Source organism: Hirundo rustica, chromosome 4 (assembly GCF_015227805.2).
Source record: "Hirundo rustica isolate bHirRus1 chromosome 4, bHirRus1.pri.v3, whole genome shotgun sequence".
NCBI lineage: Eukaryota > Metazoa > Chordata > Aves > Passeriformes > Hirundinidae > Hirundo > Hirundo rustica.
In genome coordinates, this window is record NC_053453.1 from 26758358 (window position 1) to 26786168 (window position 27811).

Here is a 27811-nt window from a genome sequence, read left to right on the forward strand (position 1 = left end):
ATTTAGGTATAAAGTGCTTCACTCCTTTTCAGTAAATATTTCTGTAGTTCCATGAAATTTAATTCCCACTTTACTATCACGCAAGTGATAGTCTGAAGGGATTTAGAAATTCTTAACTTTTCCCTCCTGAGTCAAAAGAAACAGCCCCTGCTGGCCAGAATGGAGGTAAAGAATGGGGGTAGGTAGTTTCTCAGAAATGCTGGCTGCTGTTAAAACTATTCCTGCCATTTTGCAACACAAGCTCGCAAGTAAAAGACAATTTCAATAAATAAAATATTCTATCAGTATCTAATTCTTGTGATCTTAAAGATACTTAATTATATTCCACAATAAGCCCCTATGTGGGAAGTATTTTAACCTTTCTACAAGCTGGGTGTCTCTACCTACTTGAGGAGCAACTTTAAGCTGTCCTGCAGTACAAAAATCCTCTGTTTTCTAAAAGGAAAATGTTATTTATGTAAATATTGGGACTTCAGATGCAAACCAAAGTCAATACCAAGCCTATTTTTTTCCACTAAAATATACAGGGTACTAAAGTAAAGGGACTACTGGTGTGTACTTACTTTTAAAGGTGTCAGTGTCCAGAAATGTAATCCAAGATCTGTAGTTATAAAATTATTGTTATGGGGTAGCAGTTTTAATTACTATGTAACTTTAATCACTAAATTACAGCAGTGTGTAGTCTGGAGAATGTAATAGTGGACCAGCTCTAAATAACTGCATGTCATGGGTTAGTACAGTTTGGTTTTTTAGTTATAGAAGAATGTAGAATCATTCTCCAGGTCAGGACCTGGGAATTGCTTTAGAAAAGACAGGGACCTATCAGAGGGTTAGTTGGAATATTGGCATCTGTTCTGACCACTGAAAATTGTTGGCTATGACTTTGGGAAGTACCATATAAAACCCCTTGATTTCCTGTAGGTGTGTCCTTTTTTTTCTTTCCTTTAGCCAGAGGGAGACAGGTAACATCGAGCTGGGCCTGCTGCTCCCCGTTTTGAGGAGGAGATGCCCTGAGGCCTGGCCGGATTCCATCGGCTCCGGGGAGGGGGAAGGAGAGGTTGCTGCTTTACAACAGCTACTTTCTCTAAACTTCCCTGGGGCAGGGAGAGATCTCTGCCGGGCCCCTGATAAGAGCTATGGGCACCATTTAGGCTGAGGCTGCCCCGATTTACACCAAGGGGCGGGCTGAGAAGGCATTTATGATCCTGCCTGGTTTTTTTGTAATTCCGGACTGCCTGGGTGCTCTGATCTCCGATGTTTTTTTGTGAGTTCTTCCTCCCTCACCAGCATGGCCTTGAACATCTAACACCATGAGCTACAGAGGGAGAGACAAAGACTCTGGGCAGCTTTAACCCTTTCCTGGCAACATGAAGCTTCCAGAGCTTGGCCCTTCTCTGAGACAGAAAAGAAAGGGACAGAGTGAACATAAAGAAAAACAGCATGAAGTCAGAAGAGTGAGAGTGAAAAGACTAGTAGGACAGGGGGTTGAAGAGTTAGTTGTTCCATTCTTATTTGAGCCATGGAAATGAACTCTATATTTAGATCATTCCTTTAAATCATGGGAAAGATATGCATTTAGGGAGATGATTGTTTTGATTTATGTGTGGATTTGAGCAAGGGTGTTTGTGATGGACTAAGTAATACTAATCCTGTAAGATGCTTGAACAGAGATAGAGATGAGAAGCCCCCTGTGCCAGTGAAGAAGTAAGAAGAAATCTCTGTACCTTGAGGTAAAGAATCCTTTGCTTTAGAGTTATTCATCTTTAAACGGTGACACCCCAGTATGCAAAAGTCTAAGACCCATGACCCATAAGCTGTTCCTGGGAGGGTCACAAAGGCAGGTTTCTCCGGGCTGTTGTTTTTATAACAGTTTAAAACCCACAAGAGAACTGTTCTAAGTTGTCAGTAGGATCCATAACTCTAAGAGATACTCTTCCCCTAAAGAATTAATGAAAGACTGTTATCAAGTAGTGAAACTGACTGAAAATTACAAGTTTTGTCTCTTTATATTATTTTGTAAGAAAGTTAACAATTTGTAAGAGGAGGGAAGAGTGTTTTTAGAGTTTCATTCTGTTTTGTTTTACTTTTTTTTCCCCAACTTTATTTTTCTATTCTTTTAGTGTGTGTTAATAAAACTATTACACTGCATCAGTGCATATTCAGGGATGTGACTCCCACTTTTTAAACCAAATTATCTTATTCTCATGGCTTATAAGACTCCACAGCTAATGAAGAAGAAAATCTTAATTTCAACACAAATATTCCACTGCTGCCTGTTTGTCTGCCATTCAGATACATATAGCAAAACCATCTAACAAAGAACATTTTATTTCTTTTAAATCACCACTGTGTTTCAGTGTTCCATTAAAACAATTATATACTTTCAGTAATATTTTTCAGAAATTACATTGCATTGGAGACTCTTATGATGATGTCATCACACTGGACAGATTCTTCTTTTTGATGTCCTTTTTTCAGTTCTTTTTCAAACAATTATCATCTTTAAGATAGAAGAGGAGGCTGGGAAGACTTGATTGTCAAAACTGCCACTGAAAAAGATGGAGGCAAAGCGTTGCTAATTCGCAGCTCACAAAGTTTTTACGTTACTTTTCCTTCACAATTTCACTGTGAGAAAGACTGAAAATATAGGCTGCTGACACCCTTCCCTCAGGAAGGAAGAGCACTTCTGCTTCATATAATCTCATAGTCAAGATGTGGGTTCAGATCCCTGCAGGCAGAGTAGAGAAGTGAACTGGTTTTCCCACATCCTCAGTGAATGTTCCAGCCACACAAGTACTGGAAAGCGCTGTCATTATTCGTCCTCCCCAGTCTGTGAACCAAGACTTTTGATTCCAATGCTATTCATGAAACATGATGGGCATTAAAATATTTCAGAAATGTCAAAAGAAACTATTCTAGTCTTCCCTAAATTGGCTTTTTAAATTAATTAATTTATTTAGAAAGTAACTAATACATAGAGGATCATTCATCCCTTATCTACATTCAAGGTAGTGAGTGCAGCTGCTCAAAAATATTCTTTCCCAGAGAGTGAAACTCCATCACCCCTATCAGGATACAAGTAGTTTACTGGTTTTATCCCCTTGGAGTACGTGCATGCATCCTTATTTTTCATTCTATTCTTATGCCTCGGGGACAAATACATTTATGTTCATCTTAATTTGTTCCCTGAGTCTCCCTGTAATGCGCTCAAGAAATGGACAGATCACCCATGGTTTTCTTCTCCACCTTGACGGAGCACTGGGACATCAGTTCCATCAGGCCTTAGAGAAGCAGATCTGCTTTAATTGCCCACTCCATTGCCCACCAATATCTCCATGCAGCACTCTGGGGAAGCACCTCCTTCAATCATTTTGCATTTGAAGCCTGTCATTGGGACCCAAATCCCATCACATATTCCAGGCAAAATATCTGTGTGTCCTGTGAGTATAATGCCTCTTCATCAAATACTCTTCAATTTTCATGGCTGGAAAGACTTGACATCTGATAAATGCTCCCTACTTGCTTATTGAAACTAAACTTCTGTCTTACTTCATTGTAATAAATTAAAACTACTTTGTATTTAAAACCACTTTGCTAGTTTTAGAAATAAATTCTGAGAACTGAAAAACAACAGCGATAACATAATTCAAATAATTCAAGTAACTTATTATTCTGAGAGAGCATATTTCTCCTAAGTGTAATTTCACCCCAGTTTTCCAGTTCTACAATTAGATTTCCGATTTTCCAAATCCCAGACACGCTCATATTTTGACCGTGTAACCTACACTTCCAAGTCTGGAGGCTCATGACTGGGAGTGTTGATGCCACAGCAGTATTTGTCAGGAATCCTCCAAATGCCTCCATCTCTCTTCTGTCACCCTGATACTCCTGCTCTTCCAAGATGCCTCCCTCAGTGCTCTCCTGGTATGATCCCACACACAGAACACTGGCTCATGCTTTTCCTCCTCAGCCTGTGCTTTCCCAAATCCTACACAACAAAAAACTGTAAAGAACATTAACCACCATGTAAGCTTTCTGTTAACTGAAATGTTCCTCATAATTATCACTGTAATCTCTTTTTGCATCATCTTAATCCTTCTTAGGTGGACTTGCATATAAAATTAGAAATAAAAATATTTCAGAAATATATAATTAACCCAAACATAAAGTTTTATTTCTGATTCAGATTCAACTTCCTTAACTAGTTTGGTGAGCGTGGAACACAGTAATTCACACTAAAAGATGACTCTTGGATGTTTTCCAAGTCAAAGTAAAATTAATACACACTGGTATGTTTTTTTCATTAACACATAATCAGTTATTTCAGTTTCAGAACTTAAAGGAAAACATAACTAAAGGAAAAACTCAGTCACTACATTGAATTTTTCTTTTTTAATGCTGATGTTATTAGCAAAAAATTAAATTCTCCATCCATTATTCTCCTGTATTTTGAGGGGAAAAAACCTCACCCAACAAAACAAAATGGAAATACTCTGAAAATAAAATACATAACAACACATATACATAGTGATGAAAGATCCAAAATACAATTAAGTTGTTTAAACATCCTAAAAAATATCAGCACAGAAAAAGTTGGACCCTTGAGCGCTATGTGAGCACTTCAAAGCGATACGGATGAGATCAGTATTTGCCTACCTACCTCTGAGTGAAAAAGGGATGACTTTGCAGTCAGTAACAAAGAAAACCCTTTCTTTGGACATTAGAGTTTTGCCTTGATAATTGAACCTTCAAAAGAATTTTATCACAAACGCAGGAAACCACCGTGTTCTGCGATTAGCTGTTAATTTTTTTCTGGCAGGACCATCATGGTGCTGATAAGAACCTGTTATACATCCCGCTGCACAAAGTCGTGTGTCACGGACTTCTCATCAGGATGAAATCTCAACCTAGTGTCAGATTTGTCACAGATTTAATTATAACTGCAACTACCCCCTTGATGTTTTATAACGTCTTCAAAGAAGACAATTAGCGGCTTCTGGCCACGTCAAACACGCAGCTTCATGGCGTGTTTCCCTGCCATCATCTCATAAAAAACAGTTTTGTCTATCCCATTTCCAACTACTAACAGAGAGAACCGAAGTACTTTGGATTCGGGGAAGGGCCGAGGCCGGGCACAGAGAGCTGCGGACAGAAGTGCCCGCTGTAAGGCTGCTGCTCCTGCTCCGGCAGCCCGCTTCCACCCAATGAATGCCAGCAGCTGGGCCGTGCAGAGACGGGCCCAGCGGCTCCATGAAGACATAAAAAAGCTGAACAAAACTTGTGCTCTTCAAGCGCCCGCGCCCACATCACGGAAACGAAGCCGTCCAAGTTTGCTCGAGTGTGTTCTGAATTCAGTTTCTTTTCCGCAAGGTCCTTTGTAGGCGAGGAATGGGTTTCTCCACCGTGGGTCAGACGGACTCCCTTACGGGGGTCTCTTGCGAAGGCCGTGCCCAAGGGTAACACACACAGGCTACAGGGGAAGACTCACCGCCCCGGGCACTCGGTGTGTTTTCCGCCCCACTGTTTTGCTAAGCGCCGCGGAGGGACGGGCTCCAGACGCGCGGCGAGTGAAGCGCGGCCGGCCCCCGCCCGCGGCACGGCCCCGCAGGCAGCGGCGGCGCGCGGACTCCATGTCCCGGCGGCCCGCGCGGCGGGGGCGGCGCGCGCAGGCCCGCCCGGCGCAGCCCGGCACGGCGCGCGCCTCCCCCTGGGCCGGGCGGTGCGCGGCGAGCAGCGGGAACACCATGGAGGCCGCTCCGCAGCCGCAGCCCCGGCCCCGGCCCGGCGGGGCCGCCGCCGCCCCGCCGCCACCCCCGGAGCAGGAGCAGGAGCAGGAGCGGAAGCTGGAGCAGGAGAAGCTGTCGGGGGTGGTGAAGAGCGTCCACCGGAGGCTGCGCAAGAAATACCGGGAAGGTAGGGCGGGGGAGGGGACCGCCCCGGCCGGGTCCCCCCGCTGCCCTCGCCGGCGGAGAATCGGGATGTCCCCGCGGGTAGGGGGCCGGCCCGGCCCCGTGCCCCCGGCCGCTGCCGAGGGGGTGTGTCGGGGGAGGGCGGCCGGGAGCAGCTCCGCGCTCGCTTCTTGCTCCTCCCCGGGAGACCGGGGTCGCCGCTGCCGTCGGCTGCCCGCAGCCCCGCCGAAGGCGCCCGGTCGGGTCTGCCGGGGTTGTGCCGATTTCCTGGAGCTTTTGGCAGCGGAGCCCCCTTCCTGGCTGAGGAGGGAGCTTCCCGGCCGTACAGCAGTGTTTTCCAAACAGGAACTGCAAGCGTGAGGACGGTAGACGATGAATGCCGAAAGAGATTGAATGGTGATCTGGAAAGGCGCAGGTCTTTGTGAATTATTTGTGCCTCCTGTCTTTCATTCGTAGTGCAGGAGGTTCAGCCGGGAGCACTAACGGAAGGGGTTGGGGTAAAACTGTTTTAATTATTTGTAGTCTTTGAAAAATCTACTTTGTCATCACTATTAATTCCCTTATGCAAGGTTTTTATGGGTGGTATTGGAATGCTTTTAAACCTCTGTGAAATGCTAACACAGGTTACAGAAAATTCATCCATCCACCCTTTTAGTGAGCCCACAGCTCACCTTGAGAAGAATACATATGAAATGGGAGCTCTTCCTCTCTTAGGCACAGGTTCTTGCCTCTCCTCTGTGTTTTCCTATGACACTTCAGTTCAAAAAACAAGGTCATACTGCCTTCTGGTCTCCCAAAATCTCCCCTGGAGCCAGTTCATGGGATTTGGGCACAAATACCGACGTATGTAGATACTGATCAAAACTTGCTGTTTATTTTGGCCTTGGTGAGGCAAAACTTAAGGAAGGATCTCCCTTCTTCACTCCAGTGTTGGGAGAATGAACATAGTATATTTAAACATTCAAATCCTGGCAAAGAAGTCCAGCTTTTAGCAGTACATGTTTCTGTGTTATTTCAGAGCGCCTGCTGATTAAGTCTGACAAGGATTGGCTTTGTTATCTTTTTTTTTTAAGTGAGCAGTCTCTGTAGGAACTGATTTTTTTTTTTTTAGATGAGAGCCTAAATAAGGAGGAAGTTTTTGTAAGCCTACTTCTTAGCAAAAAGCAAGTTCATGCTCAAGGGTAAGTTGTGTCTAGCTGGTTAAGTGAAAGAGCCAACAGCATTTTCATTTACTTCCTATGACTTGTAAATCATACATTAGTGAAAACTTTACAATGTTTCATGTTTTTACAAAAAAAAAGTTAAAACTTTATGTTTTTTCTAGTCATTCCAAAGTAGCAACATGATACCTCATTTCACTGAGAGAGTTAAAACCAAATAATTCATTGCATCTATGCAACAAGAAGAGCTCTACCCATTACCTACTCATCCAATAGCAGGTGGTCCTTACAAGTTGTTAGTGCTTAGTAGCCAGTAGTACTTCCCATGTTAGCTTCTTTAAGCTGAAGAATTTTAGTTTTGGAGTCTTTTATACCTACATCTGCCTTTGCTTCTAAAGGCAGACTTGAGAATCTCCTTAAATGCCTTTAATGTCATTCTGAAATTGTGATACCAGGACATGCTTGATCTCTGAAAGGTCTTCCCTTGGAATTTTTTTTTCCTAATACTTGGTGACTGGCAAATAGGTTACCCTGATAAAATTAAAGTTGGCAGTTTGTTAAATAGAAGTAAAATATCAATAAATCATCTCTAACTTCACTGTACAATTTGAATTATGACTTGAGTATGGAAAAGCAAATAGCAAAGTTCTTTCATCCTTGCTTATGTGTTTACAGCTTTTTACACAGGGAAAGCTTCTTGACTCTACAATTCAGTGTTCTCACCTCCATATGACTCAGAAACATTATTCTGTAATTTTCTGCAATCTTATATTGTCCTTTTTTCTTTTTCTACTCTTCCTCCTCTCATGTTTTACCAGAGCTCTATGAGGCTAGTTTCCATTTTGTCTGAATAAGCAAACACTACTGTAATTGCTGTTGCATGGACTTCAGTGCTTTGTCTGTAAAAGCCAAAGTAGAATTCCGTATTATTTTTTTGGTAGATGAAAAATCGTGTTCATTGTCCTGAAAGCTATATGGTTATTTTGCACAGGGTAGATAAGTCTAAGAAAGCCCTTGGTATTGTAATATGATCCTGAGTTAGTGTCTTCTGTTAGAAGTGTTGAAGGGAAATAGATGCTTCCTCTAGACACTGAAATGTGCTTTGATAGATTTTATTTGGACTTGATTTTAATAAGCTGATTTCTTTGCAAATTCATTTGCCTTGCTGACATTATCAAGGTCTGTGTTCTAATGGGTAACTGTAACAGGCAAGCCAGTATATTATCTGAGTTGCTTATAACTGCACCATTGTTATAATTTCATTTCAATTTCTGCAATGGTTTCCCTCTTTTTTGAAGATGAGCCAGTAAAAAAGTGACAATATGCTCCAAAATTGCCAGCCAACATGTTTTTGAAGAAGTTGCATACTTGTCAGAAGCATAAGAGCAATATTTCTTAAGTAGAGAAGCATTGCAGTAAAATTTTTGCAGTTACTAGGGAATTACTAGAATAAAGTTTAGTCATCGTGTCATGTAGAAGGGTTTGATTTTGATTTTTTTTTTTTCCTGGTGAAAAACTGTAATTCTGGAGATAATTAAAGCTGAACCTTGGCTTGTTTGTTAATTTCTGCACTTACTGAATCGCTTATACTTGTAAATATGGTGCATAGATTTTATATCTAGTTCTGTACTCTGCCTCATGACATGTCATATCATAGTTCCATGCCATTCATGGCAAGCATTTGCTATCTTTTAAATGATGCAGCTGAAATGCTTTTAAGTTTGCACTGAAGTGCATTTTTTGTTTTCTTTATCAATTTTAGTTTTTTTGCTGTGTGACTAGTACTTATCTTTTCTATTTTTTGGATATTACCAGTATGACTTAAAGTGGGAATATTTAAATTTTTTTCTCCTTTTTTATCTCCTTTTTATCCTTCTTTATTGTTTTCTCTTCCACTTCCCTTCTCTTACCCTCTCTGTTGTTAATAAGAAGGTAAAGGGAAGCATGTCATCATAAATGCCATGACAGATTTGGTATTTTGAAATTGTAGGCTGTTTTTTTGGTTTTTTCCTACTGTGGGTCCTGCAGTAGTATTCTATGTGATATTCTGAAATTATTTCATGAAATGTAGCAAACGAGTGTAGGTTTTAAATCAAAGTGTTTAGTTCTTGTCCACACTGAGTGAATGTATCAGCTAACCATTAAGAAGTTATTTCAGGCTACTTTTAGGTAGTGATAGAGAAAGAGTACCTCTATAGTGGTTCCTAAAAATAAAATGTGTTTCCTGAGGTTAGCCTATAAACTTTCTCATCATAAAGAAAATTTTAAGTGAGAATAACTTCGAGATGTAACATGTTCAGTTAGGAGGCTCTCTCATTAATATAAGGCTCATGGTTTTTTTCAGTTTTATTCCTGCTTCCTGTTCAAACTGAATCATTTAATCGTAATTATTTTACACGCCACAGTAAAATCCAATAGCTGAAACTGCTCTCAATTAGTGAGTTATTATTCATTTATCAGAAATTTCAGAGTGGTTCTAGATGCTTGACACAAGCACTTAGAAGGTATAGAAATTAGGGTTTTTCATGATGTTTGAATTTCTGTTACTACATGGAGATGGGGAAAAAACAATGTTTGATTTAGTCCCTTCCTGTTGGTTCTGTTGCTTGGTACCACAGGTGACCCCATCTGGGGTTTTACAGAGCTTTCCTCTGTGCATCTTTGAGCACCTGCAGCCGTGGGCTGGAGCGTGTTCTGTGGGTTACATACATGCATGAATATTTAATATACTGCGTGTAGGCTGATATATGTCAAGCCTGACAGACAGACCTGTAAAAGCAGATATAGTGGTTCCTAAGGAGCTATGCAAGATCTACTGAACATCTGCTATGTGATGTATGTTTGTTGGCTTCCAATTGCTTGTAGTAACCAGAGAGGTCTAATTTTTACTGGGATAAAAATCCCTTCCCCTGATAAAGAGGCATCCTGTTTTTCTCTCAGTTGTTTATTACCTTTGTTGTCATGCAGAGGTGTATTTATCAAGTAAACATTTTCTCTGTAGCATGATCCTCAGTTATAGATGGTTTTGTGTATAGAATGAAAGATGATTTACAAGACTACTTTTCTCTTTAAATCCTGTAGTAAGTACAAGTGGAAGAAATTGCAGAGGTATCTGTAAAGATATTTTATGGAATGTTTTCCTGTGTGTTCACTAAAACAGTTCATTTCTCCTACCATATGCCTTCAAAGGCTCTTGAGGCTTAGAGAATCACACAGAATTGTTGTTTGTCCTGTTGCTAGTTACCACATCACAGAAGCTGACAAAAACATTTCTAGAGGGCAGTTTGATTCCTTAAAAGAAATATTTGTTGAAACTTCAAAGGGGCTTTTTTAAAGGTTTTTTCAGAAAATTCACAAGACCCTGCCTAATGATAATAAGCAACCCAAGTAGGTAAGTGATTTAGACAGAAGGGTTGTTCTGAACTCTGTTGTTTCATGGTCTCTTTGTCTCATGTTTTTCATGAAAAACCATGAGAGAGTTTAAATTCTTCCTAATGTGAAACAGGAAACATTTTGAAATGGTGTCATTTTTCACAGGACAGGAAAAACTTTGTCATTGAACTCTACACGATAAGTCAACAGTTGTTACTCCTTTTTGTTAAGTATAACTGGTTTACAGTAGAAATAGTCCTAAGTTTTCAATATATTAATTTACATTTTACCCCTTGCATTAACTTCTTGGAAGAGGAAGACATTTTGTAATACTAAAGGTTGAATTTTCCAGCAATACAAGCTAAATTTTTTTTAATGAAAATGAAAATTGATGCTGGTTTATGATGTGAGCTTTAAGGTATGATTGCCCTTACAGTTTGTATACCACAGTTTTGCAACAAGGGTTTACTTAGAAATCACATAAGATTTACATTTTGGGGGATTTAATTACTGCTATCATTTAGTTAGCCTGTAAATTTGAAAACATACTGACTACAGCATGGGTTTGCACTCACTGAACCAACAGGTCCATGTCACCTTCCCTGCTCCTTTGTTGCTTTGTTGGAATATGGTGTTCCTGTTACAGGGTCAGCATAATAAAATCTGTACCTAAGCATGTACTTCTAAGTTTTGCTCCTACATTTGCAAAAATTACCAAAATCAGTAGTTTCTCTTGACATACTCATCTATGTGTTGGTTGTGTTAAGGTGCAGCACATAGTCCATCCCAGAAAGTCAGGTTTGGAAAAGGGGAGAGGAATGAAGTTTCCAGTAGAGTAGATCCAACACCTGGGGGCAGTAATTGCTTAAACTGTCACATACATGCTGTTCGTGTGACAGCCATCAGAGATTTATAGCATATCAGAGACACAAATTATTCTCCAGAGTGATCTAAGTTGACCCCCAGTAGATGCTGAAATATCAGTCAGTGGGGCCCTCAGAGTCTGTTTCATGTAAATGGATAGGAACTTTAGCTGAGAGGTCAGATGTAGAAATCCACATTTGGTCAAATGAATCCTTTCCATGTAGCTGAAGGGCGGAACATTGATACTGAGATAGGGAAAATTAAATCCTTGCACTTGATTTTTTAAAGAGTATTTTGTTCTGGAATAGTTGCGGTAACTCCTAAGAAATGTGAAGCAAATACTAATGAGACATGAGAAAGAAAATATTAACTCTGCTTGAACTTTGTCCAAGTTGAACTTCGTGTTCTGTATATAGACATGTAAAATTGGAAAACAGAGAAACCAAAAATTCCTGATGTTGTTTGCAAGGACTGCTGAATATGTTTTTAGTAAGACACATGTTCAGTAAGTTTATCTTGTATTCAATGAAAATTATGAACGTCATAGTATTTGCTGATATTCCTCATGTAATTAATTTTTCTTATCATTGCCACAGCATCCATACATTAGTAGCACAGTTAAATTTCAACTGAGAATGTTAATGAGGAAATTTAGTCAGATATTCATAGGAATTTGATTTCAGCTTTAGCCTAGTGAACAGTATAGGACTGTTTTCCTCATTTACTGTTTAGCATGTATAGAAGCTGTTTTGCTGTTTCCAGCAGTGAGAGCTGATCTTAAGAGACTGAAAATGAGATGGATTCTTTTCACCCTGTAGGGCATTGCCATCAACAAACAAAAAGAACCCTCAGAAATCTTGCTAGACATTGCTATGGCCAGCAGCTGGTCATCTGAAGTTATCCAGTGTTGTCATGGACACTTGTTAATTGTGGAGATAGGTTTTCTTTTTACAATAAACAATATTTATTAATTTTTATGAAGACTGTGTTAATACTGTGCAAATATTAGCATGTTGGTTTTGGCTTTGCCCTTTCTTGTTAGTATATTGAGGTTATTTTCTCTTTTACCAGAGCCACCAAAGTTCTGGTAGAGGAGAAACTAGGAAGGCAATGTGTTGTTAAGTGAAGGTATTGAAAAGGTAGTGGATTGAATCTGGTTTTCTGCATTACTAAGTTATACCATTATGTAGAAGACTTCAAACCCTTAAACACTTGGGCGTGGGTTTTGGTGGGTTGGGGCATTTTGGGGTTTTGTTTTTGTTGTGGTGATGGTTTTTCCATTTAGAGCTGCCTTGAATTAACAACATTTTAGTTTCCCAGAAGGAAATAATGGCAGTTCTGATTACCCTTTTTCTCAAGTGTTTTTTGGATTGTTTTGGGTTTTTTTGGAGTGGGGTCGGCAGGTGTTTGTTTTGGGGACTTTTTTTTTTTTTTTTTTTAGATTATTATTACTTTTTAGTTCTTTTTTTGGAGGAAGTTTTTGCTTAAGATCTAAACCTGCATTTTACCTGAAGACTTAAAAGCACAGTGTCAGTGTCAGTTAACTTTTGATATGCAAGGTCTTGTTTCATGATGGATGAAGTATTCTGTCGTTAGTTTTGAGATTGTCAGAGATGACTGCACTGTTTTTCCAAAGAGCACCCATGGACTTTCGGAAAATAGTAATTACAAATCTCTTCTTGTGGGTGCAGATAGTACTTTTATAACTCCATGTGACTACTATTGTGTTGCTTGATAAAACATGTAATTCAACATTCTTGATAAAGAATTATTCAAATGAGTTGTTTTGGATTTCATCCCATTCAAAATAATGAAAAAAAATACTGCCTTTAGCAGAACTGAGCTCTATTTCTTTTATATTACAGAGGGTTGTGTTTTCTTAAAATACCAGTTGACATTACTCATTGTCATAAGTTGAAGAAAAACAGCATTTTTTTTTTACTTATTTTATAAGCATACCTTAAATGACAGTTCAGTTTAACACTCTACAAATAGATGTCTTTTAAAAATAAAATATTTTTTTAAAAAAAATGGGATGGAAGAAAGCTGGATTTTTTTTTCTTTAATAGCAGACTACTTGGAGAGAAGAATTATGGTGTACGTTTGTCTCACCATGAATGACAAGCCTGATCTTCTTATGCTGTTCTGGGAACCTCTGATAAGGACTTGTAAATAAATGTGGAACAAGGGAGTTCTTAGTAATTTTGTGTGAGTCTTCTCTATTAAAAATGTTTTCAGTTGTTGAAAGTTAGAGCTAACATTTCATCTCTATTGCTGTTACCCACAATTAAAATTATCTTGTAATTAGGATCATTTAAAAATAACTTGTACGTGCCTGACCTGTTCTCTCTGTGACAGTATTCAGCAACTGCTGATTAGTCTGTGGTTGAGTTCAGGGTTATGGACTTGGCTATTCTGTGGGCAATATTAATGTGGGTGGAAATTACTTAGAAGGGTTCACCTGTTCTAGGTAAGTAGTATTGGATTTTTGTTACTGTAGTCTGTGTTGTGAAGAACGTGTTGATCAGTTATTTGTTCAGTGACAGAATTCTAGGAAGCAGTGGGTTTTGACCTTTTTTATTTTTAAAGGAATAGTTTATCTTCAAGGTGAAGAGTAGGTTATTTATTTTTTAGGTAATTCTGAATAAAATAGAACAAGCATTAACTAATTTTAGAATAGCATGAGTATAGTGGTTTGAGAGTTTTGTGAAACTCCTTTTATGAGCTAGTTTTGCCGGTCGCACTTTTCAGCTGGACAGTGGCGTATCTGGCTCCTTGATGGAGATCTCAGGCCTATGAAGATCTCTGAAGGTTCAGTGCTCAAAAGAGATTTTAAACTCCATAAAAGGTAATCTCTAAGTGTAGAGTAGAAGTGTTAAGTGCCTTAAACTTTATGTATAGTATGGTCATGAGTATGAAAAGTTTAATACACAAAATCAAATATTAACTTTAAGATGGGATCAAAGATTCAAGACTTTTTTTTTTCTATTAGATTAGCCTACCACAAACTGCTATTTAATTTACAGTGTTGCTGATTACTTAATAGAAGGCTTTATTTATCTTATTTCTCTAGTCACTACTAGTTTTGTTGTGAAATCTTTCTGCATATTTTACTGCCTATTTGGTTACATAAGCAAAAATTTATTGATTCATAAATAAATGTTTAACTCCAGAGTATAGAGTTAATGCCATATTTGTACCTGGATTATAATGTATTGCTTGAAAAATTAGTACACAGTGGATTATAATATACTGACTTAAAAATACTAATACGTAACTTTTCTGTGTTCTGGATGTTAGTTTGAAATTGAATGATACAAGACTTATTGTAGTCACTGTCTCAAAGTCTCAACAGACAGGAAGGACTATGCATTTTCAACTCAGTACTGGAGCATGGTACTGGATTTAAAGTTCCCTATATCTAGTGTGCCTGTTTGTGTCTTCTCAAAGCTCACTATGTTAAAGTATGGGGGAGAAAAAACACAGCAAAACAATGCACTGCCATGCTACTTGCTCAAACGAAATTAGATGCCAGACCCTTTGAAAAGCCCTGCACAATGGTACCAGTGCCTTAAGATGACCCCTTGTCTGCAGTGGGTTGGAGATTGTATTCATGAAAGGGCAGAGAAATGGGCATCATATCAAAATCAGTACTGACAGTGGGCCAACAGCAGATGCTGAGACAAGAATAAGTGAAAAATGCTGCTGGAGTATCACTGTGTGCTTGCTTACCATTCTGTCTTTCAGTGATATTGTGGTCTAGGAGCTCCTGAGTTAGAAATCTCATCTTTGAATATGGAGTTTGTCATGGTTTTTCTTCCTATAGTTTGCTGAGCTGCATGAACTTCATGAACTTTAAGCTTAGACATACATTTTATGAGGAAATAATTTTTTTTTTTTTCCCTTTTAAGCTGCTCTTCCTGAATGTCTGATATTCTTGGAACAGCCAGACAGAAGTCGTTCCATATTTACCTTCCCTCTGTCAGTTGTGATCATGTGGAAGTTTGTCCTCTACTTGTTTCATCTGCCTTCTTCCTTCCTCTATTTCAGCGTTCCTCATACAAAAGCAGGGCTGTATCTTTGCATTGGTAAATGAAAATAAGTCAGAAGTGCTCACAGAATTGATTTAATATAAGATGTGTGATGGAATTACTTTGTGATGATTTTTTCACTTTTGTTCTGCATCTCTCTCCTCATGATCTGTATAATTCAATTTTATTTTTTTGTCAGCTCAGAGCCAAAAAGCTATTACTGTTACAGGCAGCTCTGTTGTAACCCAAAGTTCATGTCCCAATGTGCTGGTAGTGAGCTCTGGGTCTGTTACTATATATCTCAATTTAAGGTCCATTGTCTGTGGGTGCTTTTAACCCTCATCTGACTTCCAGGGACAATTGCAAATCTATGCCTTGTTCAGAAGGAAATCAGAGCAGCTGCTATGAGAGCAGGATTCGGTGTTAGAAGGCATCACTGCTTTGCTGTTACTAAGGGTAGGCTAGTTAAGAACATTTGGTCTTTGCATATTTATTGTTTCTGATTTGTCTTCTTTCTGACATTTTAAGGAAAAGGGATTTGTTTTATTGTATTTGGAAATACAATAATTGCTTCAGGATAGACCAGATATAGTGAACAAATAAAAGAACAGTAATAAACTTGAGATTTTGTATTTGTGATATTTTCCTTCAGTAAATGTTCATTCATTTGCTTTTTGTCTTTCTAATTGGCCATGTATTCAGACAAATCTTTAGTAACTTCAAATCACTGAAGCATTTCACAGTTGTCTGGAGCATGCAGTAAGAGTCAAGAGTATTGTGTTAGGGACACTATGACACTATCTGAGTTGCGCCAGAATTAATTTGCTGTTGAGAATCACTTCAAACTTTACAAGTGCTTTCTGGCTTGGTGCTATATAGGTTCTGCACTTTGACACAAAAAGTACAGACTGCTACAAGTTGTGTATATTTTGCCCCCTGCGCTGGTACGCCGCTGTTGATGCCATTTTCTGCTGTCTTTTGTCAGTCGGATACATTCTGGCCTGAACTGAATGTTTGTTTCTGCAGAAGGCTCTCCTGAAAGCTCTGGAAAAGTGCCCAACAGGTTTTAGCAGAAACCCCTGTGGGGACTTTCCTGTGACTTGAGTGTTGCTCTGGTGGTCAACTGGTAACCTTGCTGGTACCATTTCTTGTAAAGCATACCTCTCTGAACTTGGATCATTTGGAAGATAATGAGGGATGCCATTCAGTATTATGCTTTTTTTTTTTTTTTTTTTTTTTTTTTTTTTTTGTCCAGTGTAGTAACTTTCTCATTCATGCTTCTTGAATAGCAAGTAGAATAAATAATTTCTTGCACAGCTTCCCCATTTTGATAATATGACTTTTTGGCCACTCCCTTCCCTGCCATCTCAGACAAGGGAGTGCAAACACCTAATTTTAAACATGACTCACTTTGATGATTGTACAAGTGTGCTAGATGCTTATTTCTGAAAATTGCTATGACATCCCTAAACCAAACCTAAGTAGGGAGTAACCTGGATGGTTGATTTAAATCTTTTAAGTATACATCTATACTTGCCCATCAGGGCCAGTCTTTCTCTAAGTGGAGGACAAATAAGGTGAGGATTTTCGCTGCTTTACGCAGGAGGGAAAAAATAAAAAGGTTGTCCCTGGAAAAAATCTTTGATTTACTGCTAATTGAAACAAAGTACATCAAAGAAATTGCCGTAAGTGTGTTAGAAACAGAAATCTCTTACTGGTGTGAGGACAGGTCATACTCTAAGCTACTTTCAGGCTTTAACAGACATTAATTGTTAGCTTATGGCTGATAGACTTTTAAAGTATTTCCTTCTCATATAAAGATGCTACAAGATGGAACCGTGGTGTGAAAAGTGTGTTGTTTGTCCGAATCAAAGCTTAAAATATAGCTGTGTTCTTGAAAAGTTATTTTTAGCTGTATTAGCTTGTAAGTTCAAAATCAGTACATATTTTTTATTTTTCAGATTGACATATATTCTAGATATGTGCACACATTGTGATTAAGAAACGCAAAAGAAATTAGTGAACGCCATACTAGGAAAGCATCTTTCTCAGGGCAGAAATATCCTTTCAGTAAGGTACACCAAGGGTTTGCATGCTGTATAGGAATTTGGGCTAGCCATGACTAGATTTATCTTGTTTTTGTTTAGCAGTAATTATGTAAAGCAGGCTAGGAGAAGTGGATACTTAGGAGCAAAGAAGGAAAATCACCATGTTTAATTACTTTGAAGTGCCAGAACTTAACCTGCAAGAGTTTTTCAGCAAGGTAAGGAGTGTGGAAATAAATCTGTCCCTAGAGATCAGCAGAGTAGTTTGTCTGTGATTTCCTGATCATAGTTGGTTTGATTCTTCAGTACTATCCCTAGAAGCTAATTTATTGGGCCTGGCTAGATTAGACAGCAATCAATGAGAGTTTGAATTCCTTTTTCTTTTTCAGTATACCCAAAGAAATCTATGTCATGGGTTTAACTTTCATGGCTTTTTCATGTAATGTCATCTACAGTATTTGCCATGGATGTGAATGCTAGTAGGAACCTTTAAATCTTTCATTTCTAAAATGTTTGTCACGTTAATGTTCATGCACAGAAACCTGCAAGCAAAACTTCCCGGGGACTTTAATTTCACAGAACAAACTGAAAAAAAATCTGTGTACTGATATTTCTAGTTTCTCAAGTACCCGACAGCCCCTTCCTGCCCTAAAACTTGGATTTTTGTGTTTATGACTAGAGAAAGGAGAACTTGTTTTTATGTGTAGGTAATCTCTTGGTGCATTATGCAACTTTTTAACTGGATGGAGATTTTGCCATGGAGATAATGAGAGACTTTGTATCTGATGTGCAATTTTTTGTTTTGTTTTTTTTTAGTGGGAGACTTTGATAAGATCTGGCGTGAGCACTGTGAGGATGAGGAAACTCTCTGTGAATATGCTGTGGCAATGAAAAACCTTGCAGATAATCACTGGGCAAAAACTTGTGAAGGGGAAGGCCGAATTGAATGGTGTTGCAGGTAAATAATGTATTTGAAAAATGCAATTGCATGCTTTTACTTGCAATTATTTATAATACAAAGTTTAATTGTATTTAATATTTTGCCAATATTTAATATTTATCCTATAGCATATTAATAATTTACTGCTTTCTTAAAGAAATAATTTCTTAGTGTTCCAGCTTACTAAGGAAATAGCTTATGAAGTGGTTTGTTATTAGGTGATCCTTTTTTGAAGTATTTTCAATGAACTATTTTTTTCTCAAATACTGAAGCTGTTTGCAAATAAACCTGTGAAGTAATTTTCCATGCTTTTGAACCTAAGCTGAATAAATGCAGTGAGTGTAACTCAAGTTTAATTTTCAGGGGTTGGGTTTGGTTTGATTATATTTGTACATATAATAGTGTTTGATCTCTAAATGCAGATCTCTGGTGCTTAATTTTCGATTCTTAATCTCCTGTGGCAGACTTTACCCCTGTGAAACTTGTTTTAAATGTATTTAAAACACTAAAATTCCTGTTAGTCACAAACATCTAGTTTTTGTTGGGCTAGCTGAACTGTAAAGTCATGAAATGAGGAGCTAAACTATTTCAGTCCCTGAGGAAAATAAATAGTACAAAGAGGAGAAATGTTGGTCATTCCGAATTTATGTATACATTGGCATCCAAAATGTACTGTGGAATCTGTACAGCAGAATAAAACAAAGTTCTGTTGAGATTTAAATGGAAGAGAGTCTTGCCATTGAGAAGGGAATGACTTAAGAAAACCAAAAAGAAACCCTACGCATGGCAGTTTGTAGGTCCTGCAGGTGAGTGTTGCAAAGTGCTGAGCAAAGAACAGTAGATGTGGTATTGTTGAATTTAAATTCTCTTGAGCCCATAAAACAAAAAAGAGAAGAGGGAATTGACTGTGAAACAGTTGATCTTGGTGGCAGCTTGAGCTGTTAGGATTAGGGTTAGGCTTCTAGAAATGGAGCAAGTCATAATAAGCTGAGATTTTTTCCCTAGCATAAACTCCTAAATATTTGAAAACCGTTCCTTTACTTACCAATGTTTTATCCTTTAGCTTAGGAAAAATCCATCATTGTTAATATATTGTTTCTTTATAGGCACCTTTCTGGACATGCTTTGTATCTATATCCCAGTTACATGAGAGGAGTCTCAGTTATAAAGAACTAAGCCCAAAAATGGATGGAGCATTTCAATGGCTTTGTCAGGGATAAAATAAAATAGATTTTATTGAGGTTGTATTAGACTCTTGTTTATGCTGTTGACCTTGTTTGGTGGGGGATTAATATTTTTTTGATTCTGGGTCTTGTTTGGCTTTTTTTGTTGGTTTTGTTCTTTTGTTTGTGTGCTTGTTTTGGTTTTTTTTTGTAATTGGCACGGCACTGACTTTCACTCCTTTATGATCCCAAGCTGCCTATTTCTGTGTTACAGGCTTCCTGAGTTGCTAGTTGTTTACTTGTATCTCTGCTATTCATTATTTCTGTGGAAATGCTGATACTTGTATTTCTCTTGACTACATTACACTACCTTGAATCATATTGAATTCTAATACTGTGATTTCTTGCAGCGTCTCCCTTCCACCCTGCCCTGGTTGGCATCATTTTTAGATCACTTATAAGGAACTGAAACTGACTGTTCCACAGTTCAGGTTATCTATGAAAAAAGTAGTTGTACTGGACCCAGGGCAGATTCCATGGGCTTGATATTTTCTTATAGTTTGGTTGTCAACTAATATGTGAAACATTTTCAATAGAGCTGTGTGTTCTTACTTTAATTTCAGTTAAGCAGTAATCCCTTATCTTGTGGCAAGTTTGTCTGTTACTCTGTAGAGCAGGATAATGTTTCTTGTGGACAGTGATGACTTATATGTAGAAGTTTTGGGCTCCCACTTGGTTATAGTTCATTTGCAAGGTAAACATTGTAGTAAATGTCCAGGTTGGGCTTTGCAGCCTGAGCTCATATTAGGAAAAGAATCCACCCACTAAGAGACTCTAAAGTGCTCTGTCTTAGTATAAAGCTTCAGATAAAGCACAAAGCTTTCCAGTTTGCAAAGTCAAGGTATCAGGAGTTTTTACATTAGTAGAAAAAGAAAGGGTACTTTTCACTTCTCAGATTAAACCGAGGCCTGGATTGCTAAATACCAGAATATATCAGATTGACTTTGTGTTCTGCAGTTTTTTGTTTCTTCTCAGGGGCCAAGAGCTGTGCCAGGCTGGTGGCAGGCCCTATTGTTGTTACTCCTCCTTGTGCCTGGGTGCAGAACTGCATGCAAGGGAACTTGAGTGAGACTTTAGTGAACGCTTTTGCTCAATACTTATTCCTATGTTACCATGACAGCAGGAAGGTAGCTGTTTCATAATAGATGAATTTTAATTTGTGAGTGAGTGCTGAAGATAGTTTGAAACCACTAGTGTATGCCTCGTGAAGAAAGGAGAGACTGAGTTTTGTTTTAATTTGAAGGAAGATCTTTTCAGTGATCTGAAACGGAGAAGTGTTTTTTCCATTGGTTAAAAGGAGAAAAAAAAAGTACAAAAGACTTGGTGGGATTTTGTTCTTTCTTTCATTTTCATTGTATTCTCCTAGGATCTGATAAATAAATCAGGTAGTGTAGAATAACCACTAGAGGAGCTATGTGTACTTCTCAAGATCAAGAATAACAAATTTGTTTTTTCTCAAAAGTCTTTTTAGCTATTTAGTTGAAGACACTGGAAAAATTCTGACATTAATTCTTAACCAGATGACATAAAACTTACTTCTTCATTAATGTTGATTTAAACAACATGTATCCAGACTCTAGAAACTATGAAAGATGGAAAGCAGTACATGGTAGACTGTGCTGGGCCATATGCTGAGTTGTATAGGGCCAATTTTGCTTATTGTTTCAGGGAAACATTACAGAAGTGTTAAGTGGTGAGAGGGGTGGGGGAAAAAGGATTAAAACTTTATCCTCTTTCAGATCCAGTTTTATGATCACCTGAGTGGTGGTGTAAAAAGCCTGGGCAACCCTCAACTGTTTCTTCCTTCCTTTATATATATTTAGAAAATTGAATGTGAGTAGCAAGTGGTATTTACAAATTAACACTTATGTTTCTCTTTCATTTACATTACAATACAAAACTTAAAACAGGTTAAGATGGTGTTTACTCTGAATAGTTGTTGTAACCCTTTAATTTTTGCTGGCATAGATAGGCTGGTGAATCTTTGTATGGACTACGAATGCCAGTCTGTTCTGGTTCTAGTTAGAACAGAATAAGCCAGACCAGCAGGTTTGCTTCTTTCTCTTGCTTTTGCCTCAGTGTTAAAGACTTGTGTTGACTTGACTGTTTTTTTTAAAGAGCAAAAATAAAATCTGCTCTTCTAATTATCATGACAAAACACTATCTAGACCTACATTTTTTTAAAAAGTCTTTTGACTGTTTAATGAGCAAAGGAATACAGCGCTGATTAAGTTAATGGCAGGTGAATACAGAACTGTTTGGAAGCATTATCAGAGAATAGATGTGAGAAGCTTATCTTAAAAATATGATTTGCTGAGAAGGATTCTGTGAAAAGTTTGTCCCTGCACCCATAACTAATGAGTACTTTTGTTAGCAGTCTGCTAGAGTAAAATATATTTATTAAATTTGGAAATGAGACTAAAGAGAGGGGAACGGTCACTCTGGGAGTAGAATTAAAATTCATTTGGTTATAAACTGTACTAAACATTATCTTCTGTATTAAATATCAGCTGTACAGATAAAGGCCAGGGAATAATTGATTGTGTCAGTCTTTCAAAAACTATTTGGATTCTGAAGCAGGCCATAAACTGAATAGGAAGTGGTCATGGGATGCAGTAGAGGCAAATGCCATACTTGAATGTGTTAATGGGATTGTCCACAAGATACATAAAGTATTACTCTGACTTTATTTAGCATTGCTCTTAGCCAAAATATGACCTTGGCCATTGCATTTAAAAAACAACAAACAGCAGTTCAACTCCAAGAAAGATAAAGAAATTATCAAAAACCTTCTATTTTTTCCACAAAAGCCTTGATGTTCTTTTCTAGAAACTGGAGCTGTCTAGTCAAAAGAAGAGAAGGCTAAGTAATCTTATTACAGGATCTTTGAGAATAAGAGATCTCTGCTAGAACTGGAAAGCTGATCCTTTTTATTTGGAAGATTGAATGAATGAATGAGTGTTTGCAAGTCTCTTCAACACTGTTTTGCAGGTTTTTTTGATGAATGCAATTAATCAAGCAATTCACTGCAAGGAGAATGGAACTGAGGAAGGTGGGAGAAGCAGCAGAAGGGGAACCATTTAAAATGGGAAAGGACAATGTTCTATGTTCTATATTTGTATGACAGTCTTATTTTTTTGCTGTTAAACACATTGTTTGCTGATGATACTAAATTGTGAGGAGCTGTTAACTCCCTTGAAGGCAGGCAGGCTCTGCAGATCAAATTAAGAGGCTGGGCAATCACCAACTGCATGAATTTTAACAAAGACAAGTGCACGATTCTGCACCTGGCATGGGGCAACTCTGGATGTATGGGGAATGAGAAACTGGAAAACAGCGCCAGGGAACAGGACCTGGGGGTCCTGGTCGACAGCAAGTTGAATTTGAGGCAGCAGTGCCCTGGCAGCCAGGAGGATCACCCATGTCCTGGGGTGCATCAGGCACAACATGCCAGCTGGGCAAGGGAGGGGATTGTCCTGCTCTGCTCTGCGCTGGGGCAGCCTCACCTCCAGTGCTAGGGGCTGGTTTGGGTGACACAATATGAGAAAGATGTAAAGCTATGAGTGTTCAAAGGAGGGCAACCATGATGGTGCAGGGCTTTGAGAGGAAGCCATGTGTGGAGTGGTTGAGGTCACTTGGTCTGTTTGGCCTGGAGGAGACTGAGGGGAAAACTTCCTTGTTGGGGGAGGAGGAGGGGCAGACACTGATCTCTGTGGTGACCAGTGACAGGACCCAAGGAAATGGCCTGAAGTTGTGTCAAGGGAGGTTTTGGTTGGATGTTAGAAAAAGGTTCTTCACCCAGGGGGTGGTTGGGCTGTGGAACAGGCTCCTCAGGGAAGTGGTCACAGCACCAGCCTGACAGGGTTCAAGAAGTGTTTGAACAATACTTTTGTGCACATGGTGTGACTCTTGGAGCTGTTCTCTGCAAGTTCAGGAGTTGGACTTCAGCAACTCTGATGGATCCCTTCCAACTCAGGATATTCTGTGATTCTATAACTACTTTGTTCTGACAAGAGCATCATTTGTTTGTTGAGCACAAGAGCTAATTAAAGCAGTGATCATATGATAACTGCTGACTATTTTCAAGTTCTTTGAATCCTCTGGCAATAAAACATACTGCCTCCAGAAACCAGCTTGGGGTGGCCACAGCCCAAGAGAAACATATGATTACATATCTAGCTGCGTTTCTCAAAAGGAAAATGTCTCAAGCCCCTAGAATTGAGACCAAATATCAAAAACAAAGTAGGAAAATGTATTATATACAAGTTTCTCAACTTGAAGTTTTAAAAAAATTGAAATAGGGTGATTAAAAAATTATAATACTTTACACTGAGAAACCTGGTGTTCTCACCTATGATGAACATTCTATTTCATTAACTTGAAGCTGGATGCACATGACAATCAGGGAATATTTTTAGTCTAAGGGAAACTTGACTGCTCTTTTAGGTATTAATGTGTACAGGGGCAATTGAGACTTCTCCCTCCCTTCACTTTGGAGGTTGGGAGGTGGATGGGTTAAATCTGTAGAAGCATTTGCAGTTTGTTGTTTTTTTTTTTCAGGCTAGCAGTTGTGAGAGTAGGCGTTTATAGACTTGTTTCTCAGTGTGTGGAAGGAGGGGAGATACGTTTTGCAGTAGAAACCATGATAAGAAGTCCAGACATTCCTTCAGCTCTGAAGGGAAGTTTGCTATTTCTCTGTACCCTCACTGAAAGCCATCTTCAGTATTAGGTTTTGGTTTATAAATATTTTAAGGAACATGAGTAAAGCTCACCTTTTCCTCATTATGAAGCACAAGGAAAGAGTCAGTCAATAAAACTGGGTGCGTGAAATCCTCAAGCATTGTTTACATCTATTAGAAACTGCTTTTTGCTATGATAAAACACATAGTGCACATGGTGCAATGTTCCCCTAATTTTTTTCATTTTATATTCTATTGAAACTCATGGATTTAGTCTTTCTTTTTGAAAACAAGGCTTCTCTTTTATTGCTGGAGAGTATTAACAAAATCATATGTATTCATATTGGCTTTTTCTGAGACTTCCTTTATGTGTCTAACCCAAATGGCAGACAGAGCAGGGAAGTCAACTGGAACAGGGTATTTAGTGTTTGAGATTTGAAATATGGAAGGTAAGTTTCACTGAGGAAATACAAAGATTTGATTTTTTGATTTGTTTTATAAAGCAAAGGCATGAACTGTGCACTTCACCCAGAAACCCAACCTGTCTCCTCATCTAGGAAACTGAAACAGTTTAGACCTGAAATATTTATTTCACAGTTTGTGTGAACTGTAGAAAGCGTCAGCTCAGATAGCATTTACATTACACAATTCTTCACAAGCAAGTTAATTGTAGTGCTAATATTGTGTCATCAGAGACTGAATGTTTAATTGTCAGTTAAAAATGGAGCTGTGTCACTTTTCAGAATTATAAAATAGATTACTTAATTTTCATTTTGTAGATAATTGAGATGCTGTTCCTTACTTGAGACAGTTGTTAAATGTAGAGTCTTATATAACTACATGCTCAAAACCAGAATTATCAATGATGGCTTTTAATGGCTGTGAAGTTAAACATCTGGCTACATCTGCAAGTTACCGTGGGGTAAGCTACAGAGTGCATTATCTCTGCTAACTACCAGTGCAGTGAGAGCCCATGTACCCGCTGTTACCTACTCACAGGAGGTGTGAGGGTCGCTTCTGCAGGGGGAGAAGTCGGGGAGTACATGGACAACTCCTCTGGGAGCTCAGGAGCCAAAAGGGCAACATGTAGCAATAATGCCAGAATGACTGTGACATCAGAAAAGCGTAAAGGGACAATAACCCTCAGTGGCTATGAAGTGCTGTGTGATCTGAGGGTTTTTTTGTTTGGATTGGGTGGATTTGGCTGGGGATTTGTGGTACCCTGTAGTACTGCACCAGTATGCAGAGCCTGGGGTCTGAACGTGAAGAATTTTACCCATTCTTGGGCCTTTCTGTGGCACTGGCCAGTTGTCCACCAGGGAAACTGCAGAAGTAGGAGATGCTTCTCTTTGTGGTTGACTTTGATAGTGTCTTATTTGCAAATGAGGAAGGTCTGTTATGAAGAATATAGAATTATGAGAACTCAGTTGATATGATAGGGGTAAAAGGATGGAAAAAAGACTCATTTGCATCAGTACCAAGAATGAGGAAGAAAATGGCTTCTCAGCAACAAGAGGAATTTGCAGTTTACAAGTAGGTGGTTCTCCTGTGCTCATTCAGTGTTAAGCTGGATAGCATACCAGCTTTTAGGGGATTAAAAGGTTGATAACATGAATAGTTGAGGAAAAAAAACCCAACACATTCTTCCAAGGCTGCGAATTCTCTCATGTCTTATATATCAGTGCAACACTACTTAAACTGCTGTTGATTCTGGATGTTTTAACAGATGTAATGAGAAAAAAAGACTTATAATAAAAATGAAGAGACTGCAGGGTGCTAACCAAGTGGTGTAGTAGCTGATAAATAGATAGAAAAGAATTTTCTTTCCAAGTTTCATTTTTTTGACTAATTGATACACAGAACTAAATAGTTCTAAATTGATCACATACTTATAAATAATACAAAGTGTAAAATACACTTTAATTAGCATACCAGCAGTAATACCAGTGTTTTTTTTCTGGGGTTCTCCTTTATTGATCTTTTTAAAATCTCTTTCCTGCTAAGTTAAGTGACTGGCTTCTTACACTTAGTTAATTTTATAGTTGTTGTCTTTCCATACATGCAGTCTCTAATGGATGGAGTTGCTATAATTTTGCCTTTTATATGTCTGGCAGTATTGCAGCCTAGACTGGAGCATCTGTCTTATGAGGAAAGGCTGAGGGAGTTTGGCATGTTCAATCTCAAGGAGAGATAACTGAGAGGGGACCTCGTCAATGTCTATCAGTATATCAAGGGAGGGTGTCAAGAGGATGGATCCAGGCTCTGCTTGGTCATGCCAGCCAGTGGGACAAAAGGCAACAGGCAGAACCTGATGTACAGGAAGTGCCACCTGAAAATGAGGAAGAACTTCTTTACTGTGCGGGTGACTGAGCAGTGGGACAGATTGCGCAGAGAGATGGAGTCTTCCTCTCTGAAAATATTCCAGAACCCTCTGGTTGCAATCCTGTACCATGTGCTGTGGGGTGACCCTGTTTGAGCAGTGAGATTGGACCAGAGGATCCACTGGGGTCCCTTCTAACCTGACCCATTCCGTGATTACACATTTCTGACTCAAGGTGCTTCTTTCCTACCTATCTTGGTGTAAAGTTACTTCTATCTGTACCTCTTTGTATATGTTTCCATCAAAGAAATTCAGTGCCACTCCAGTGACATTTTTTTCATTGTCCTTCACATCTTATATAATGAAGAGACTGGGTATATTTGATTCCTAAAATACCACCAAACCTTAGATAAGCCCTGTGTATACCAAGGCTTTGTCACTATTAGTGATTTAAATGCGCCATTATACCAGCATGTCCATCCTTAAATCTGTTATGTTAAGTGTCATTATCTTGTTCCTGCTTTGTTTAAGAGATTATTAAACTACACTTGAATTTATGTTTTATGGAATGTTTCATTCAAACAACTGCAGTTTTGTTAGAGGAAAATCGAGTGAATTTCAAGAAGGCATCATAAAAATGAGTTGTTCAAGAAAACATTATTCAAACAAGTATTATTTCTGTTAAAATTTCTGTGTAAATACTTGGATGGCAAATATAATTTAAAAAACTGAATTGTGCAGGGTCAGTCCAGCTTTTTAATTTCACGGCAACGATTTTTTTCTAGCTGTAGTTATATTTTGTGGATGAAATTCAGTTATTCTCAAATGTCGTGCTTGCTTCTCATACACTAATGCTGACTACTGACTGAGGAACACAAGGGCTATTTAACTTCTTTTGTAGCATTAATTTCTTCAAACTAGCTAATATTTCTGTTCAAGTATGATTAGATTAACTTGTTCTGGTTCCTATAAGAAAAATAAATATGGGGGAAAACTGAAAGCTAAAATAAGTCTTCCACAGTAATACAGCTACTGTTTCTTAAAACAAAAAATGCCCAGGCAAACTCAATTACAATTAAAAACTGCTGGATGTAAGTTTGCGCATAAATCTGGATTAGGTTTCTTTTCCCCCAGTTTATGTGCCAGCAACGTGCACATTTCAAAACCTTGTGTTGACAGGGAGCTAGTTGATAAGCCTATGCACTTTAGTGGAGAACTGAGATGAAGTGTACCTTCTGGTGATGTTCTGACAAGACTTCTACTGTCTA

At 38.5% G+C, this 27811-nt stretch overlaps 1 protein-coding gene across 2 annotated transcripts in view; it reads left to right on the plus strand.

The window, feature by feature from the left end:
* The first annotated feature begins 5744 nt into the window (after window positions 1–5744).
* Window positions 5745–27811, plus strand: part of BMT2 (base methyltransferase of 25S rRNA 2 homolog) — a 33610-nt gene continuing 11543 nt past the window's right edge. Inside the window, exons 1-2 of one of the 2 annotated variants that reach the window (XM_040062533.1) lie at window positions 5745–5913; window positions 18198–18339. In XM_040062533.1, coding sequence (XP_039918467.1) covers window positions 5745–5913; window positions 18198–18339 — 311 coding nt within the window. Of the gene's footprint in view, window positions 5914–6197; window positions 6325–18197; window positions 18340–27811 lie in introns of those variants that run through there. The other variant, XM_040062534.1, reaches the window with a different exon arrangement.